Genomic DNA, 18115 nt, shown 5'->3' with positions numbered 1-18115 from the left:
GGCAATACCAATCTGTGATCAGTGCTGAGCGGGAGAGACGGAGCCACACTGGTGCGCGGGCAGGTCGGGGAAAGCTGGCCACACAAGGGGCAATAGTCAGAATCTTCAGTGGACAGGATGAAGAAACAGAATTGTCCCACATATAGCTAACAAGTTGACTTACACTTAGCAGGAGAGGAGCTGGCTACCTCCCTGACTCGGGAACAACCCCCGGCCTCCCCTGAGTCTTGAACAACCACCCCCCCATCCCGAGAACGGAAGACGCCCCCTTCATTTCCTGGTACTTCTCATTTGTTGCAGCCCTTTTTTTGGCCAGGCCTATGTGTAAATCCATGCAGCGCTCCGCTACTTGATACAAAATATGTAGCTGAGCTGCAGCAGCTTCAATTAAGGTGTACAACTGGATAAATAAGTGTAATGGTATAAATGAAAGGCATTACATAAGTAACACCAAGCACAGAGCCGATTCCATAATAAATGTTCATAGAGCACAAAAGAACTTTGGTAGAAGACAGCTAATGTAAACTGTATTGGCGACACTCTACAATGCCCTTTATTTGTTGTTCCAACCACCCCTTCCCACAATATACTATGTACTGGACCAACACGTTTGATTCCCAACATCGTCATTTTGGAATAAAACATTACCCCAGGGGCACAACCCCAGACCACAGATGTTAGTGACATGAATCCCTCCACAACTTTGTCACCAGGGACTTATTAAAGTATGTATACAAATGTAGTATGAAATAATTTTTTCCCTATTTTCTGTTGTCTAAACCTGCAGTTTGACAATAAATGGCTTCACCCAACCACTAATCATGAGTGGAGAAAAAGTTTTGGTGTTCTCATTCATATTCTCTGAAAAAAGGCCAACAAAGCAAAAATTCTGCTGAGATATGTAAACTTTTGAGCACAACTGTATATCCAGCAATGTTATCGAAATGTCATAAAACTGGTTGTTTCCTCTTACACGTTTTTTTATTCTACAGGGTGGGCCATTTATATGGGTACATCTAAATAAAATGTGAATGGTTGGGTGGTATCAACTTCCTGTTTGTGGCTCATTAGTATATGGGAGGGGGAAAACTTTTCAAGATGGGTGGTGACCATGGTGGCCATTTTGAAGTCAGCCATTTTGGATCCAACTTAATTTTTTTCAATGGGACGAGGGTCATGTGACACATCAAACTTATTAAGAATTTCACAAGAAACAATGTAACTTTACTCTTTCATGAGTTATTTACAAGTTTATGACCACTTATAAAATGTGTTTAAAGTGCTGCCCATTGTGTTGGATTGTCAATGCAACCCTCTTCTCCCACTGATAGCAACACCATAGAAGAAATGTTAGCACAGGCTTCCAGTATCCGTTGTTTCAGATGCTGCACATCTCATATCTCCACATGGTGTGGTATATGGGGTACAAAGAGAGTGGGGCCATTCTTCATGAATGGAAACCTCTATGCCCACTGGATATCTGAAATTGCTACATGATAATGTGTTGCCCTCTTTATGCACTGAAGATGGCACGTTCCCTGAGTTTTTCCAGTAAGATGGTGCACCACCACACTATGAGTGTCAGGTCCGAGCATTCCTACATGAACAGTTTCCTGGAAAGTGGATTGGTCGTCGTGGGCCAGTTGAATGGCCACCAAGATCTCCCGATCTGACCCTCAGACTTTTATCTTTGGGGTCATCTGAAGGCAATTGTCTATGCTGTGAAGATATGAGATGTGCAGCATCAGAAACAACGGATACTGGAAGCCTGTGCTAGCATTTCTTATGCGGTGTTGCTATCAGTGTGTCACGAGTGGGAGAAGAGGGTTGCATTGACAATCCAACACAATGGGCAGCACTTTGAGCACATTTTATAAGTGATCATAAACTTCTAAATAACTAATGAAAGAATAAAGTTACGTTAAAACCAAGCACACCATTGTTTTTCTTGTTAAATTCTCAATAAGTTTGATGTGTCACATGACCCTCTTCCCATTGAAAAAATAAAGTTGGATCCAAAATGGCCAACTTCAAAATGGCCGCCATAGTCACCACCCATCTTGAAAAGTTTTCCCCCTCCCATATACTAATGTGCCACAAACAGGAAGTTGATATCAACAACTATTCCCATTTTATTTAGATGTATCCATATAAATGGCCCACCCTGTAGATTATTAATGATTGTGAAGCTAAACATCTTTGTATGTAAAACTTGTTGCTTATAAAGGGTAAAAGTAGCTGTGATTAAAGGGGTTGTCCGCTACTTGGAGAACTCTCATCTAAATATTGCAGTCTCCTGTGTAAAATAATTCCAGCACCAGATCTCTGGGCGCTCCTATGTCACACGAGTGCTGGCGCCGGCACCCCAGATGGGCTTGGGCTGCTCATACTCAGATGAAGCTGAGATCGTGTGTGGGGCTCCCTGTATGCAATGGTCAGCTGCTACCCAAAGTGGTTCAAGGAGATACAACCAGTAAAACCAGGAACAGTGTCATGGTCATCGAAACCCCATTTATAAAAGTGTGGAGCGAAGGCAAGACTGTTTGGTCTGACTCACAGAAGAGCTATGCACGCAGAGTTTGCTGCAAAAGTTATTGCTAGCGATGATGGATTTCAGAGCACAAACAGCAAGCTGGTTTTGTATGGAGCTTCGTGGTCTCAAACGTGTCAGTTGCTTAGCTGTCACTAGTGATGAGCGAACGTGCTTGGATATCTTATCTGGCATGCTCAGGTGTTTTCCGAGTATATTGGGCATGCTCAAATAATATGTTCGAGTCCTTGCGGCTGCATGATTCGCTGCTGTTAGGCAGTAGTAACACATGCATGGATTGCCTAAAAGCCATGGGGACTCAAATTATTATTCAAGGACGCCAAAGATACTCGGATAACACCCGAGCATGCTCTGATAACACGTTATCCAAGCTCGTTCACTTGTCTCTAGCTGTCTCCTGTCCACTATCAGGAATGCCTGTAAGGGGCTTGTCAACATCAGAATGTCCCATTGTATCATTAGAAAATGGTGATAGTCTGATCACTTACTTTCTGGGTGTGTGTTCATTACTTGCAGTGTTGTTCAGAAGTTTTAGGTATGTGTGGTGAAAAAACTCTGCAAATTTTTCAAAAATTTTAAGTGTTCACATTTTATTTTTATCAATTAACAAAATGCAAAGTGAACAAAAATGATAAATCTATGTTTGTTGTGACCGTTTTTTGCATTCAAAACCACTGCAAAGCATTAATTCTTCAGGGTACACTTTACACAGTTTTTGAAGGAAGTCACCAGGAAGTTTGTTCCAAACATCTTGGAGACCCGACCACAGATCTTCTGTGAATGTAAACATCTTGGAGACCTGACCACAGATCTTCTGTGGATTTAGACTTGTGCAAGTCCTTTTTCATGATGATATTAAGATCAGGGCTCTGTGGGACCATATCATCACTTCCAGGACTCCTTGTTCTTTACTCTGAAGATGGTTCTTGATGACCTTGACTGTCTGTTTAGGTTTGTTGTATTGCTGCAGATTAAATTTGCAGCTGATTAGATGCCTCCCTGATGGCACTGCATGATGGATAAAGTATCTATCAAGATTTCTCGCCATTGAGGACACCAAAAAATGGAGAACGTTGAGGACTATAGATGCTGTGGCCGGCCAAAGAGACAGCTGATGAAAGACGCATGAGGCTTGCTTCTCTCTGAAATTGGAAGATGTACAGCAGTGTCACCAGCTCAAAACTGGCAGCATCCAGTGGGACCCAGCTATACAACCATCCACTGTTCGAAAAGTTTGGTCTTCGTTGAAAAATTGCAGCAAAAAAATTATAACTTTCGACATGGAAATAAGTCCTAGTAACTCAACTATTCACACAAACGCTGCAGAGCAGGCTGTCAGTCATAGTGCAGGGGAGTGATTGAGCTGCTCTCGGCAGTATAGTGAGGTCTGACTGTAATAACTTCCTGCACCGCTCATATCACTGATAGTGAAGCAGCTGCAGGGAGGACCAGTTCATTTTCTCCTTATAGCCGTTTTTCTAGTAAGGCAGGATTTAAATGTGATTTATCTCCAGGACTTGGCAGGTTTCCTGTGGCAAAATAATTTTTGTTTCAATGAAAAACCATTGTATGTCCTTTTACTATAAGCAGCACCTTTACTTATGAGGCAGAGTGTTTTGTTTTAGGGCTGTTTTGACAAAACACTTAACGACTGGTAAAAGTTAATGATTACTGCTATGTCCAGTTTGCGCACGTAGGTTCAAGCGTGTTAAAGTACATACAGTAGAAAGGTTTAAAGGGAACCTGTCAATCAATTCGTACTGCTCAAACCACGATCTGCATGAATCAGCCAGGTATATTGTCACTCTGAAAAGCCCTGATGCTTAAACCACCAGCCGTGGACTATAGTTAGAGGCATGACTAGTCCGATACCACCCCTGGGCGGCATCTTCCCTCAATATTCTAGTTGATTGACAGGTTTCTTCCGTGTGTACAATTCTGTGACTTTTCAGAGACAAAACATACCTGGCTGTAATTGTGCAGCCAGGCTCTAATTCATGCTGGCCAAAGTTTGGGCAGCATTAATTGAATTACAGGTACCCTTTTTAAAATAAATAAATAAATAAAATGTTAAAGGTCAAAAAAATTTCTTCGTCATTTTCTTTAAATCAGGAGAGTGATCCAATATCGCATTTATGTTAGTGGCAAAAGTATGTGAACTTTTGGTTTCATTATCTGGTGTGATGCTCTTGAGCAGCAATAACTGCATCTAAAAGTTTCCGGTATTCGGTTAGTCCTACACATTGGATTGGAGGAACTGTAGCCCATTCCTCCCTCCAAAAGCTTCAGTTCTAATATGTTGGTGGGTATTCTCCCATTATCTGCTTTCTTCTGCTTTCTGCTTTTCTCCCATTATCTGCTTTCTTCAGGTCCTTTCACAACATTCCTAAGGTATTAAGGTCAGGACTTTGACTTGGCCATTTCAAAACTTTAACTTTTATTCTTTCTTTAACCATTCCTGTGTAGAATGAATTGTGTGCTTGTTACTACATGACCCATGTTCTCTTCAGATTCATCTCATAGACTGATGTCCTGGCATTTTCTTTTAGAATTTGCTGATGAAATTCAGAATTGTTTGATTCTTTGTAGGGATTGTCCACTTCTAGGACAACCCCTTCTAAATCTGAGTGTTAGCCCTCATTTAAAATAAAAACACTTACACTCACCTCCCCGTGCCTATGCTGTTCAAGTCGTGTCGGCACTCACGCTCCCGGTGTTCACTGCGCCCAATCAGCGCCGACTTCACTTTCCCCATCTCCGGTGGTCAAGTAAGTGTTCAAGAGGAAGTCAGAGCTGCGGCTGGCTGCTCCTAGTGGTGGGCGACTCTTTTAATGATAACAAGCCATCCTGGTTCAGATGCAGCTAAATGGGCCCATACTATGATACTACTACCACCATGTTTTACAGATATGAGTTTTTTTACGCTGCAATACAGTTTTGTTTTTTCTTTTATTAACTCCACGCATAACTATTCTAAGTTAAACCAAACAATTTTGGTCTTATACTTCCACAAAACCTTATGGCTTGTCCGGGTGATCTTTAGCGAACTGCAGACAGGCACCAATGTTTGTTATGGAGAGCAGTTCCTTTTTCTGTGCAATCCTACCATGCTCACCATTGTTCAGTTTTCTCCTGCACTCGTAACATTAATATCTACTGTGAGAAGGGTCCTTAATTGCTTAGAGGTCAACTTTAGGTTCTTGTTCCCTTTTTTTTTTTTTTTTTTATGACAATAGATTTGCTATAGGTGGACATAATCTCAGCTACTATTTGCCTACTTCTTGATCTAGCAGCACTTCTCTGTTGTTGCTTCCATCTTTGATAGTCTGTAGAGGTGGCATCACGACTTATGATCTTGTTGCCGCTACCGCAGCAGCGGTCATGTGCATTGTAGACTTGACATCACTTCTGGAGCAGGAGAGGATGAGTAAGGGTGCAGTCATACAAACATATTTTATGTTCCATGTTTGGGCCTACAATGGTCAGCTCGACCATGAGTCTCTTGACCCAAACAGCCTGTTGGCTTTGAGGCTATTAGTTTAGGTTGGGTCAGCAATTGCAAAAGAGGTCAGGTGAATTCAGCCTTACATGCAAATGTATTACCGGTATTTTCACCTAGAGCAGGCCCTTAACCATTAAAAACTATTACACCTGGAAACCTCCTTAGAAGGGAACGTTCATTAGGATATTTAGACCCCACTGCTAGGACAACCCCTTCTCACTCTGAATTTTTGTCCCCATTGAAATAAAAACACCCATACTCTCCTCTCGTGCCAGCGCCGTTCCAACGACGTTGGCACTCTGTCTTCCGGGGCTCACATCATTTTGACAAGTGAGCCATGCGCCCCCATCTGCGCTGGCACTACTGTCCCCGACTTCAGGCATGTGAGTAATCAAGAAGTGTGACTGGCATGTAGGTGGGGACCGTGGCGCAGGGCTTGTGTCTCATAACCTCACATGAGCCTTAGGGTACCATCTCACAGTGGCACTTTTGTCGCTACGACGGCACGATCCGTGACGTTCCAGCGATATCCATACGATATCGCTGTGTCTGACACGCAGCAGCGATCAGGGACCCTGCTGAGAATCGTACGTCGTAGCAGATCGTTTGGAACTTTATTTCGTCGCTGGATCTCCCGCTGCCATCGCTGGATCGTTGTGTGTGACACCGATCCAGCGATGCGTTTGCTTGTAACCAGGGTAAACATCGGGTTACTAAGCGCAGGGCCGCGCTTAGTAACCTGATGTTTACCCTGGTTACCATCGTAAACGTAAAAAAAAACCCACAGTACACACTCACATTCCGGTGTCCGTCAGGTCCCTCGCCGTCTGATTCCCGCACTGACTGTGAGCGCCGGCCGTAAAGTAAAAGCAGAGCACAGCGGTGACGTCACCGCTGTGCTGTGCTTTACGGCCGGCACTCAGTCAGTGCGGGAAGCAGGCGGCGAGGGACCTGACGGACACCGGAATGTGAGTATGTACTGTGGTTTTTTTTTTACGTTTACGATGGTAACCAGGGTAAACATCGGGTTACTAAGCGCGGCCCTGCGCTTAGTAACCCGATGTTTACCCTGGTTACCTGGGGACTTCGGCATCGTTGGTCGCTCGAGAGCTGTCTGTGTGACAGCTCTCCAGCGACCACACAACGACTTACCAACGATCACGGCCAGGTCGTATCGCTGGTCGTGATCGTTGGTAAATCGTTTTGTGTAACGGTACCCTTAGTAGCGCGAGTGCCGACACCTCTGGAATGGCGCCAGCAAGGGAGGGGAGTATGAGTGTTTTTATTTTAAACATTGTTTGAGAAGGGGTTGTCCTAGCAGTGTGTAAAAAGGGCCTTTAATGCTTATGAAATCCACACCTTGTTTGTAGTATTTTATTGTGTGATTGTGGAGATATCCAGCCGTTAAAGTAGGTAGGTGGACCCTGCACTTTCAGCTCTCCTGTTCTTCCTATTTCCCCGCCTGCCAGCAATCTCTGGAGGACTGATCACTCTTCCCTCCTTGACCCCTGCCTCCTCTGCCTGAGTTTTTTTGCGCATGCACGGCCATTACCCTGGGTCATCTCCTCATTCGGCAGTATATCTCCCCATGTAATGGTGCTGCCAACAAATGTGTGCTGTATGAGGGCAAAAATCATAAACTATTGTTCTGTCCTCGTACTGTTTGGTATCAGTTTTTGTTAGGTACAAAAAATGTTGTTGTGTAAACAAACCTTAAGTGTTTTACTTTTTGATTCTACCATCCAAATAAGCTATTTTCTAAATAAAGCAGTGACGATAATAGTGGCCATTGTATGAAATATTTTTATTTTTAAATGTCCAGATTTTAAAAACTAATTCCAAATAATAAGCAAAATCCCATATGTGCACAACAGGGTTAAAGAGGCATAGGCAAAAGTATTTACTAAAATTATATTATTTTATTCAAAAATTATTTAAAAAAATTAATGTGGAATTTAAAACAAGGGAAAATTCTCAAGCAAAGACTGGGTGTGAACAGGGGGCCAAGGAGAAAAATTTATAGCTGCAGATAAATCTCAAACACCATTTCCTGATTGAATAATAATAATAAACCGCATATGACAGCGTTCACATAAATCAATAAAGTGCTAATATGAGAGTATGACTTGCCAAATGTCTCTGTATCTGAAATCAAGTGATTTTGTGTGTGGTAAAACAAATTTAATTATAATTTTTTAAGATTCACACAACAATGGGAATTAAGAAGAAGAAGACGAGGGGGACAAGACGAGGGGGAAGAAAACACAGCAAAAAAGACAAACAAAAGGGAAGCCGCAACCTAACAGCTTTAATGGCTCAATAACATCGATATCTCAAATCTTATCTGGACTTTAGTTCTCTAGTGTTACCTTAAGAACTGTAACGTGTATTTTGTGTTGCTTTTTTTTTTTTTTCTTTATTTAAATGTAATTTTTTTAAATGTTTTACGATTGTGACTAATCGTTTTCACATGTACTTGTAAATTGATAATAAAAGCATGGGAAGCGTATTTTTCTTTTGACTATCAAGTCTTAGGCTGCATCCAAACGCCTGCTTTTCATAATCCCAGTGCGGACCGCAGTGGCTAGACCAAGTGCAGGTGTCCTGACATAAACCAACAGCCTCATAAGGATAATACAAACTTCTAAATTAGGCCTTAAGACAGGTACAGGTGAAACTGTCGGCGGGTATGGGGAGTCTGTTTGTGGGGCCTTTAGTCTGGAAATATGATACCATTTTAAAGGGGTGCTCCAAGAATGTATTGAAATGGCCCTAATCACGTGTCATGACTTGCTGCAGTCTAAAGAAACACAGCTCCCGAGACCTGTCTCAACTGACAGAGGAGCGGTAATGTTATGATGCATTCTGGAGCTGCTGGAAAAGTGTGTAACAGGAGAAGAAATATATCTTTCGACTGAGTTATTGCTGGAGAATAAGTTAATTGCGAAGAGTTATATCTTCTGATGTCCCGGCTCTTCTCCTTTTTGTGTTTAGTTGGATGAAGTTTTTAGAAATAATACTTGACTCAATGCAGTCTGGTCCTCTGAAGGCCTTTTGTTAGGAAGGATGCATTTATTTACCATACTTACTTTTTATGGATATGCAGATAAATGGACATCGTTCTGGAATACCACCGTGTCCTTTTGACACCGTTCATCAAACGAGAGGGTAAAAAAATCGTGTGACGTGCTGTAGTTATAAAAGATTTCAGCCGTTTTTCAGATCCTCTTGATTTGTGCCCACATTCGACAGATTTGTGAAAACGGATTCATCATAGAGACATGGCTAAATAAGTCTTGACGATTCAGCTTGCGCCAGAAATACTAATAAATAGATAAATGGCAGTACGCCCAACAAGTGCTGGTGCCAGGTAGCATCCCACTCATTGGATAAATGGCGAAGGTGACCCTGCACTGTTGATACTAAGTGATGTGTATTAATTGATAGTGTATTGTTTTGTTCCTTCAGTGGACCACATTCTTCTGCAGTCAGATTTTAGGATGAAAAGCAGTAGGTCGCTGGTCAATACCAACAGTAGTGCTAGATATAGAAATGTAATTGCAGGCAATTACTGTGGACTGGAAGACCGAAACGTAACGGTGCCAGCATGTGGGTTGTAAATGGCATTAATCATGATTACATGGTCGTCTTTACTGTTTGTGTCAGAAATACTGTTTTAAATGAATTACTGTACATTCAGGTGGCGCCTGACGTTTTAATACTACAGAGAAGGTTTTATGGTGCATGAAACTGTACTAGATCTAGATTATTCTAGAAAATAAGGCACTGCCATCTAAACCAGCAGCAATTGTGCACCTTACCTTCAAGAGTTTTCTTGCAATATTCGCATGTGAAATGAGGTGCCCAGGACTTGTCTTGATCCCCAACAGGCATGCCAAAATATGCCTTGAACACCTCGCACATCATACGACATGCTTTCACAGAATACTTTCTCGCTCCTCTTCATAAATTGTCCACAGACGTAGCAAAATGCATCTGCTGGGCGCAAACAACCTCATGATGCCATCAAAAACAAATAATTGCTCTTTATCTACGATTCGTTTTTCCTCTTACTCCGCAATAACCTAAACCGTAATGTTGGTTCGAGTCTCCTGTGCTTTTATACTTGTATGACTACTATTGAACAGTCCTAGAAGTTTCTAGATACTTCTGGAAAATTGTAGAAACTTCGGCATAATTCTAGCAGTTCAATCGTATTTTAGAAGACTACTCAGTATTGAATACGAATCGAGAATTTCCCTGAAAACAAATTTCAAAATTTCATTGTCCTAATCACAGAAGCAAAGTTTTTGTTGAACAACTCTTTTCTATTTGTTTTAGGCATAAAGGGTTAGAAAAACACACTTTGTACCCAGTGTAACAAAAGAAATTTGTTACATAGAGTAATAAGTTCAACAATTGGATGTGTGTAAAAATATTCCTGTGCTGAGATAATCTTATAAATGTGCCCCTGCTATTGTACTGTGTAATGGCCGTGTCTGACCGTACAGGGACATGGTCTGATCATACCATAACTACTGGGCAGGGGATGACACAAGAGAGAATAGACATTATGGATCGCAAATGATTCTTTCTTTGAAGTAAAACATGGTTTAAAAACAGGCCTGTCTTTATACTCTATGTCCCGCCGCCCAGGAGATGTGATATGATCAGACCATATCTCCCAGACACAGCCATTACACAGTACACAGCAGGGACACATTTATAAGATTCTCTCAGCACAGGGACATTTTATTTAAACACATCCAATTGTGGAAATTTATTCTTCCAAGATCTATTGATTAAAATGAACATTTGTTTGTGGGAGAACCCCTTTAACTACTTGCAAATCGCCAAACCTCCTACTCCTACCTCCTGCTCTGTCTAAAACTCTGCAGCGGTGCGGAAATCAGGTTGTTGGGTATCTGTGGAAACTGTTGTGTAAAAATTGTCCTTTTTTACTTTATAAAGGTGAACCATTTCTAAATAGCAAAAAAAGAACAAAGGGCCTAACAATAAAGATGTCACTTCTTAAGTTATTTATTTATTTTTTTTGTGTAAGGGAGTACCGAAACCGTTTTGACAGCTATGTTATGTTATTCTATGTTTTGAATCTAAAGAATGTGTTTGCATTTTCCTCTGGTCTTCCATTGTTACCAAGAAGCAATGAATGACTCTGAATCCATCATCTAATGGCTCGTGAGGTTCTCATTTTAATTACAGGAAAAAATAATGGAATCAAAGAGAAGTGTAACGTCCGCTCACTAAATATTTGAAATGACTCAGTTCACACTGTAGTACATATGCTGTGCATTTCTGCCTTTGATTTTCCTACCATTTTTGTTGAGTTTGGTTGTAATGGTCCTATTACCTTTTAATGTACATTTCTTTGTAGTAGCAAAATCTGTTTTACTTTTTCAGCACAGTGAGACAGACGTGTGTTCGTTTTACAAGTATCCTAACCAATTTCTGAAACTTTTAAATGCTATGTCTATAATCTGCAAATTAATCCTAGAATCACATGTATTTAATACTAAATATTTTTATTCTTAATCTATAACCCTGGAAACCCTGTGCCTGCAGTCCGAATGTAGATTTGTGCCTAGTAATGATGAGCGACTGTGCTCAGTGTTATCCGCCATGCTCAGGTAGTAACAGAGTGCCTTCGGTGTCCTCGAAAAGTATGCTCATGTCCCCGCGGCTCTTCGACAGCCATGAGACATGCAGCCGCGGGGTCTCGAACATATTTTTCGAGCACACCGAAGTCACTCGATTAGCACCCGAGCATGGCGGATAACACTTTATCTGAGCACGTTCGCTCATCACTAGTGCCTAGTAAAGCGATTTCAATATCCTGCTGTTTGATAAAGGGAAATGTAATTGTCCTATCAAATTGCTCTTGTTGTCAAATACCACCTTTTTTATATTTTTGTATTACTTTTATAATTTTATCTTTATTCCCAGCAAGGATTACTTTTAGCATACGTGACTTGAGATTTTTTTTTTTTTTTTTTTTCATGCATGATGGCGCTAAAATTCCATACTAAACAGTAATGTTATACTATTGTCCCCTACACATTTTTTTTTTTATTTAATTTTGATTAGGTTGACTACAAAAACTATGTTTATTTTCAGAGAGAACAGGATATGAGAATGGGTGATATGGGCGTTCGTGGAGCAATAAACATGGGAGGTAGGGATTTTTCCTAAAAATCCATTTATTTTTTTTTGACCACACAACCCATTATTTAACATTTTAGATTACACTTTTAATTTTTTTTTAGTACTTGTACTATTCTGTATTGGTTTGTATTGTAGCAGAGTTTATATTTTAATTATTTTTGTGTAACAATAGCACTTTAAAATTAAATTGAGACTTTTATGGTGATAGGCTTTGTTTCATTGTGATATAAATATATACTTTTTTGTTTTCTTGATTCTTTCATAAGATCTACTATTGATTGTGCTTTTGTGCACAAATATGAATAAACCAGGAAGTATTGCTGCAGAACCTATTTCTTTACATGTGCTATGTGTATGTCATTCATCATAAATATTAAAACTTCCAGTTACACGGTTATTTAAAATCCATATCTTATTCAGGAAGTTTTTTCAGCAATACTAAAACACAGATTAAATTATGACAGTCATTTAAAAAAACTTTGGATAAATTAATAATGCAAGCAAATGTAAGAAACTTTGTAATATATTTTATAAGAGAAATCTACTCCTTTCTGCACTTATGAGCCACTTCATCCCTTCCCCTGCTACTGAAAAACAGCTCAAACCAATTAAGCTAGACCCACTGCCTGCATAATGTGATGTGTAAGTGTTACATAGCCTATTATCCTGCTATAGTATTGAGAAAATGTATTTCACTTCAGTGCTGGATTCACAGCCACACAGCTCAGTCCTGCTGTATGATGCCATCTTTGCTGATGCAGCTTCTCTCTGTGTGCTATAGAGTGAGAAGCAGAGATGTATGAAAGACATCATAGCAGCTAGACTTCACCCACCAGCTTGGTAATCATTTAGTTTGTGATAGCTGAAAATTAGAGCGAGATCTTGCAAAAGGGAAATGATGAAAAATGTAGGGTAAAAGTCACATAATGGATAGAAGATGTGCTTGTATATAGATATGACTCCTTGTTCTGAAAATTTAATTAAAGCCGCAGGTACACTTTCAATTTTTATTTTTGACCATTAGAATCAAATGATGTAATAAGCATAGTCCATGTACATTGAAATCTCAATAAGAAGATGGAAGGTCATTTAACGTCTTCACCGCATATGACGTGTATTTATACATCATATATTGTCTCTCCCTTTGATTTGGGCTCCGGTGCTGAGCCTGCATCTTTTCCGGCACACGCCAGCTGAGTTGATGGGTGGAATTGTGATCCACCCACGGCTATTAATATGGTAAATGCTGCAGACAATTTCTGAGAGCTGCATTTGGCATGATCGTGCCAGAAGCACTACTAACTCTGCCCATCGGGACCCCTGCCACATGATCGCGGGGTGCCAATGGGTTGGCAAGACAACCATGGTTGTCATTGCTGATCTGCTGTGAGCGCCTCTCAGTGGCTGGCGTTCAAAGCAAATGAGCATTTCTGCTATGGATATCAGTGAAGCCCTGCTATGCTCTCAGAAGATCGCAGCGTCAAGTCTCCTAAGGAGACTATTGAAGCCAGTAAAAAGTGGAAAAAAAATGTTTTAACAAATTCCCCCATTCAGAATGAAACAATTAAAAAATGTTAAATAGACACTTTGTATCATTGCGTTCAGAAACGCCTGATCTATCAATCTAAAAAGAATTACACGTGCAGCTGCGGTGCCGAACAGCAGGAGCGCTCCAGGTAGCCGGGTATCCTCTGCAGCTTATTCGGTAAGCGCTATAGCTTGCTGAATAAGGAGAGAGACGCAGATAATCGCTCATTTCTAGTCAAAAGTACAACAAAATAAAAAAGTTATGGCTCTGGGAAGAAGGGGAGCGGAGAAAAAAAAAAAAAACACGGAAAATTGCTCAGGGTGAAGGGGTTGAACACTTCAAGACCTGAGTGTCTTCATGTCCATAACGTACTTTACAAACCTAGTCAAATAGTATCACCAATCAGTTCAAAAGTGCATGTAGCAAGGTAAGATTGTAGTTAAATCATAAAAAATAACTTTTAATTATATCTATTAAAAGAGCCCTCAGGCCCAAAGGACAAACGTAGAAACCAAAAGCATAACACACAATATACAAATACTGTCAGACGCTCCTACCGAGCGCTGCAGAGCTCTAGCACGGTGAACAAAAGACACCTTTTCTTTTGGAAGCTTACACCATATAACACAGTATCATTAGGTATTTTTACTGCTTCTCCTACACCCTGCATAACCTATGAGCTTCACATCATAGCAGGTCAAAATAGAAGCAGACAACAATTTGTGCCTAAATATATAAAGGAACGATCTCACCCGAGATGTAAGTTCCTTGCTTCACAGCGTAGAGTGGGATGGTTCGAGATGCCCGTACATATGACGAGGCCCTCTGCGTGCCCATTCAAAGCCTCATTCTTCCGGTTTTCATCCCAACATTAATCGTACCCTCCCTCATTAGGAATTCTCCAGATGTGTTTCAGACGGTTTTTTTGTTCACCGTACTAGAGCTTTGCAGCGCTCGGTAGGAGCGTCTGACAGTATTTGTATATTGTGTTATGCTTTTGGTTTCTACGTTTGTCCTTTGGGCCTGAGGGCTCTTTTAATAGATATAATTAAAAGTTATTTTTTATGATTTAACTACAATCTTACCTTGCTACATGCACCATTACATACCTCAGACTCAATATTGTGAATAGCATAGAACATGCATACATCCTGATACACCCTACCCAATCATACCGGCCCCCATGGCTGTCCACCCCCTTTTCCCGATATGTCAACACCTTATGGAGACATGATAGAGCTGAATATACAGTATACTGTGCCGGGTATTGCTGACCACCTTCCACATATCTTATCAAATTTCTAAGCACATCTCCTATTCATATAGTGGACTTTATATAGTAATAGATTTCTTGACTTCTTGCAGCCAGTGGAGTCGACTCTAATCCATTTAATCCACTGCACATTGAATTTTATTGTTCCTGGCTGTGGAATAAGACACATCCACTTTGCAGTAGGGTTTAAAATGTAGATTAAAGGGAATCTGGCGCCTCATTTTTCGCATATAAGCTGTGGCCACCGCCATCAGGGGCTTATCTACAGCATTCTGTAGTTAAGCCCCTCCATGTAACCTGAAAGATAAGAAAAACAAGTTAGATTTTGCTCACCCAGGGATGGATCGAGTCCGATGGGCGTCACAGGTCCGGGTCCAGCGCCTCCCATCTTCATGCGATGATGTCCTCGCTTCTGTCGCGGCTCCTGTGCAGGCGTAATTCTCTGCCCTGTTGAGGGCAGAGCAAAGTACTGAAGTGTGCAGGTGCTGGGAAAGGTCAGAGAGGCCCAGCAACAGAAGCAAGGAAGAGGACGTCATCGCATGAAGATGGGAGGCCCCAGACCCGCGATGCCCATCGGAACCGAACCGGGACCGCCCCCCCAGGTGAGTATAATCTAACTTGTTTTTCTTACCTTTCAGGTTACATCGGGGGCTTATCTACAGCATTACAGAATGCTGTATATAAGCCCCTGATGGCGGTGGCCGCAGCTTATATGCGAAAAATGAGGTGAAAGATTCCCTTTGTTTCCAAAAACACAACAGATATGAAGCCAAATCTATTCTGGATTCGCACACTGTGTGTCACCGTCCGCCATGCTCGGACTGGCTGTTGGTCTACCTAGCCAAACTTCACAACCTCAGGTTTATACAAGGCCATCGTGTTCGGGTCCTGAGACCTTTGACCATTCTGGATCTTGACAGTCTGATGTGTGAATCCGTCCTAAGGGGGAGAAAAGCTTAACTTAGGGGTGCTCTTCTCCAAAAAAGAAAACTCTCTTGTTAGAATTCAATAACCGAGGAGAGCAGCACTCGGCTAATAACCTCTGACCAAAACTACTGACATGAGTCTGGCGTCAAGTGTTTTGAAATTACAAATTACTTTTAATCCTTGCACAAAATTAAAGGGATTGTTCCCTTTCAAAAAAAAAGAACAAACTGTGCTGTACTAGCATTGTTAGAGCCACCTACCAGTCTACTGCTGCTCACGGTGTCTGGCATTGGTGGCATCACAACAGCACTGGAGCCAATCGATGAGCTCCGTGGCTCTGAAGAGGGCTGTCCGTCTCCACTGGCAGAGAGACTGAGCTCACTGATTGGCTGTCAGTGTGATTCCAACGCCTCTTCTAGCGCAATACATCAGGAGCAGTGGCGGACGCTTGCTGATGGACCTGGTGAGGGCGAGTACAGGGTGAATTGTTGACTTTTAAAAACTGAAATTGGGGCCTAATATTAAATGAACGGGAATAACCCTTTTAAATTGGCTTTTTATAATTAAAAATTAAGTTTTGAAAGAGTAGCTATTATTTTTATTTTTTTAATTGGTACTACTTAACATGTCTCTCAACGTATTTCTATGGGTTTGTTCACACGTAGCATTTTTGCAGTGTTTATTTCTGCAATGAATACCAGATTATTGGCTGGAAAAACCTGCGTTTATTTCCTATTTATTAGAATGGATGAGAAAGTGCTGCAAAACTCTGAAAGAATTGACATGTGACAGATTTGTGTATATATATATGTATATGTGTATATATATGTATATATATATATATATATATATATATATATATATATATATATATATATACATACATACATACAAAAAGCCTGTGAATGAGACTTTTGAAATCTCATTTACTTTGCTGGTACTGTAAAATGCAGCGTTTTTGCAGCAGGAGAAAAAAAACGCAGCTGAAAGAGCGCCACTTGTGAACATACCCTATAACATGCAGCTTTTCAGGAAGAAGCGCTCGGCTCCTGACTAACCACGTGCAAACAGAACAGTTAATTTTGGGTGGAGCCCCCTTTTCCGCTCTGTGATGGGGTCAGCCAGAAGCGGAGCCCTTTCCCTGATGAGCTATGCCTTTCAGAGCTGCTGGTTTGCACAGTCTATTGATGCAGCCCCTATAATTTATAGAAAAATAAAAGATCTTTATAAACGGGACCTGTCATCATGTTTTTGCTACTTCATCTGAGAGCAGTATGATGTAGGTTCAGAGACCCTGATTCCAATGACGTAGAAAATTCTTTTCTCTGCTGCAGATCTGCCAGCTCTCAGAATGCTGAGCTCTTTATAACCCCGCCCATACCACTGATTGGCAGCTTTCTGCCTATGCACAGCAATCTGCCAATCAGCGGGGTTGGAGGGTCGTTGGACTCCCCGACAACTGGCTGGGTAGTCCTCTAGTGGTGATCTTCTGCTGCTAAAATAATAATTAAAAAAAAAACAAACCTTCAGCAGGCAGCCCAGCAAGTGATTTATCACTAGAAGCAGGGTCTCTGCCTCTACATTATGCTGCTCTCAGATTGGTTAGCAAAAATTTGGTGACAGATTCCCATTACAGCTAAAAATACATGCTTCTACTAGTGTGCTATATTTTCTGTACTACTTCTAGTTTTACTGAAACCCTTGAAATATTTTAATGTTCAATGGGCGCAGCAGATAAAAAGAACATGTCTAAGTATAGATTGTTTTGCGTAGATACCTATAGCCCAGCACCTGCTGGTAACCAAGGTCCTCCTCCACCACCACCACCAATGATGGGGATGAATATCAGCAACCGAGCAACTGTCTCAAGCCCTTCAATGGGTCCCGGTCCGGCATTGGGCTCTGAAGGAGCTGCAAGCATTGGAGCCGCAATGATGCCAGACAATGGAGCAGTGGTAATGTATTAGTAACTTCTCTTCTCAAAATGTGATTGTCCTTGAACTATAGCTTATGGTTGGTTGATTTTTATTGCATTTTTGTAGCCAGTTGCACGCTGGTTTAATCCAACCTTCCCCACTATTCACAGTGATGAACAGCCATAATGTATCACATAGTGTTTATCACATAGTTTGCCAATATGTCTGGGTAATG

At 41.2% G+C, this 18115-nt stretch overlaps 1 protein-coding gene across 3 annotated transcripts in view; it reads left to right on the top strand.

The window, feature by feature from the left end:
* The window catches only part of PSPC1 (paraspeckle component 1), a 133310-nt gene that overhangs the window by 60391 nt on the left and 54804 nt on the right, over positions 1-18115 (top strand). The window contains exons 7-8 of one of the 3 annotated variants that reach the window (XM_077298360.1): positions 12189-12246; positions 17738-17919. The exons of 1 other annotated variant lie outside the window; for it this stretch is intronic. In XM_077298360.1, the coding sequence (XP_077154475.1) occupies positions 12189-12246; positions 17738-17919 (240 nt within the window). Of the gene's footprint in view, positions 1-8253; positions 8563-12188; positions 12247-17737; positions 17920-18115 lie in introns of those variants that run through there. One more of the 3 variants, XM_077298361.1, reaches the window with a different exon arrangement.

This window comes from Ranitomeya variabilis, chromosome 3 (assembly GCF_051348905.1).
Source record: "Ranitomeya variabilis isolate aRanVar5 chromosome 3, aRanVar5.hap1, whole genome shotgun sequence".
Classification (NCBI taxonomy): domain Eukaryota; kingdom Metazoa; phylum Chordata; class Amphibia; order Anura; family Dendrobatidae; genus Ranitomeya; species Ranitomeya variabilis.
The sequence above is the reverse complement of the archived record's forward strand: the minus strand, read 5'-3'. Positions and strand labels throughout refer to the sequence as shown.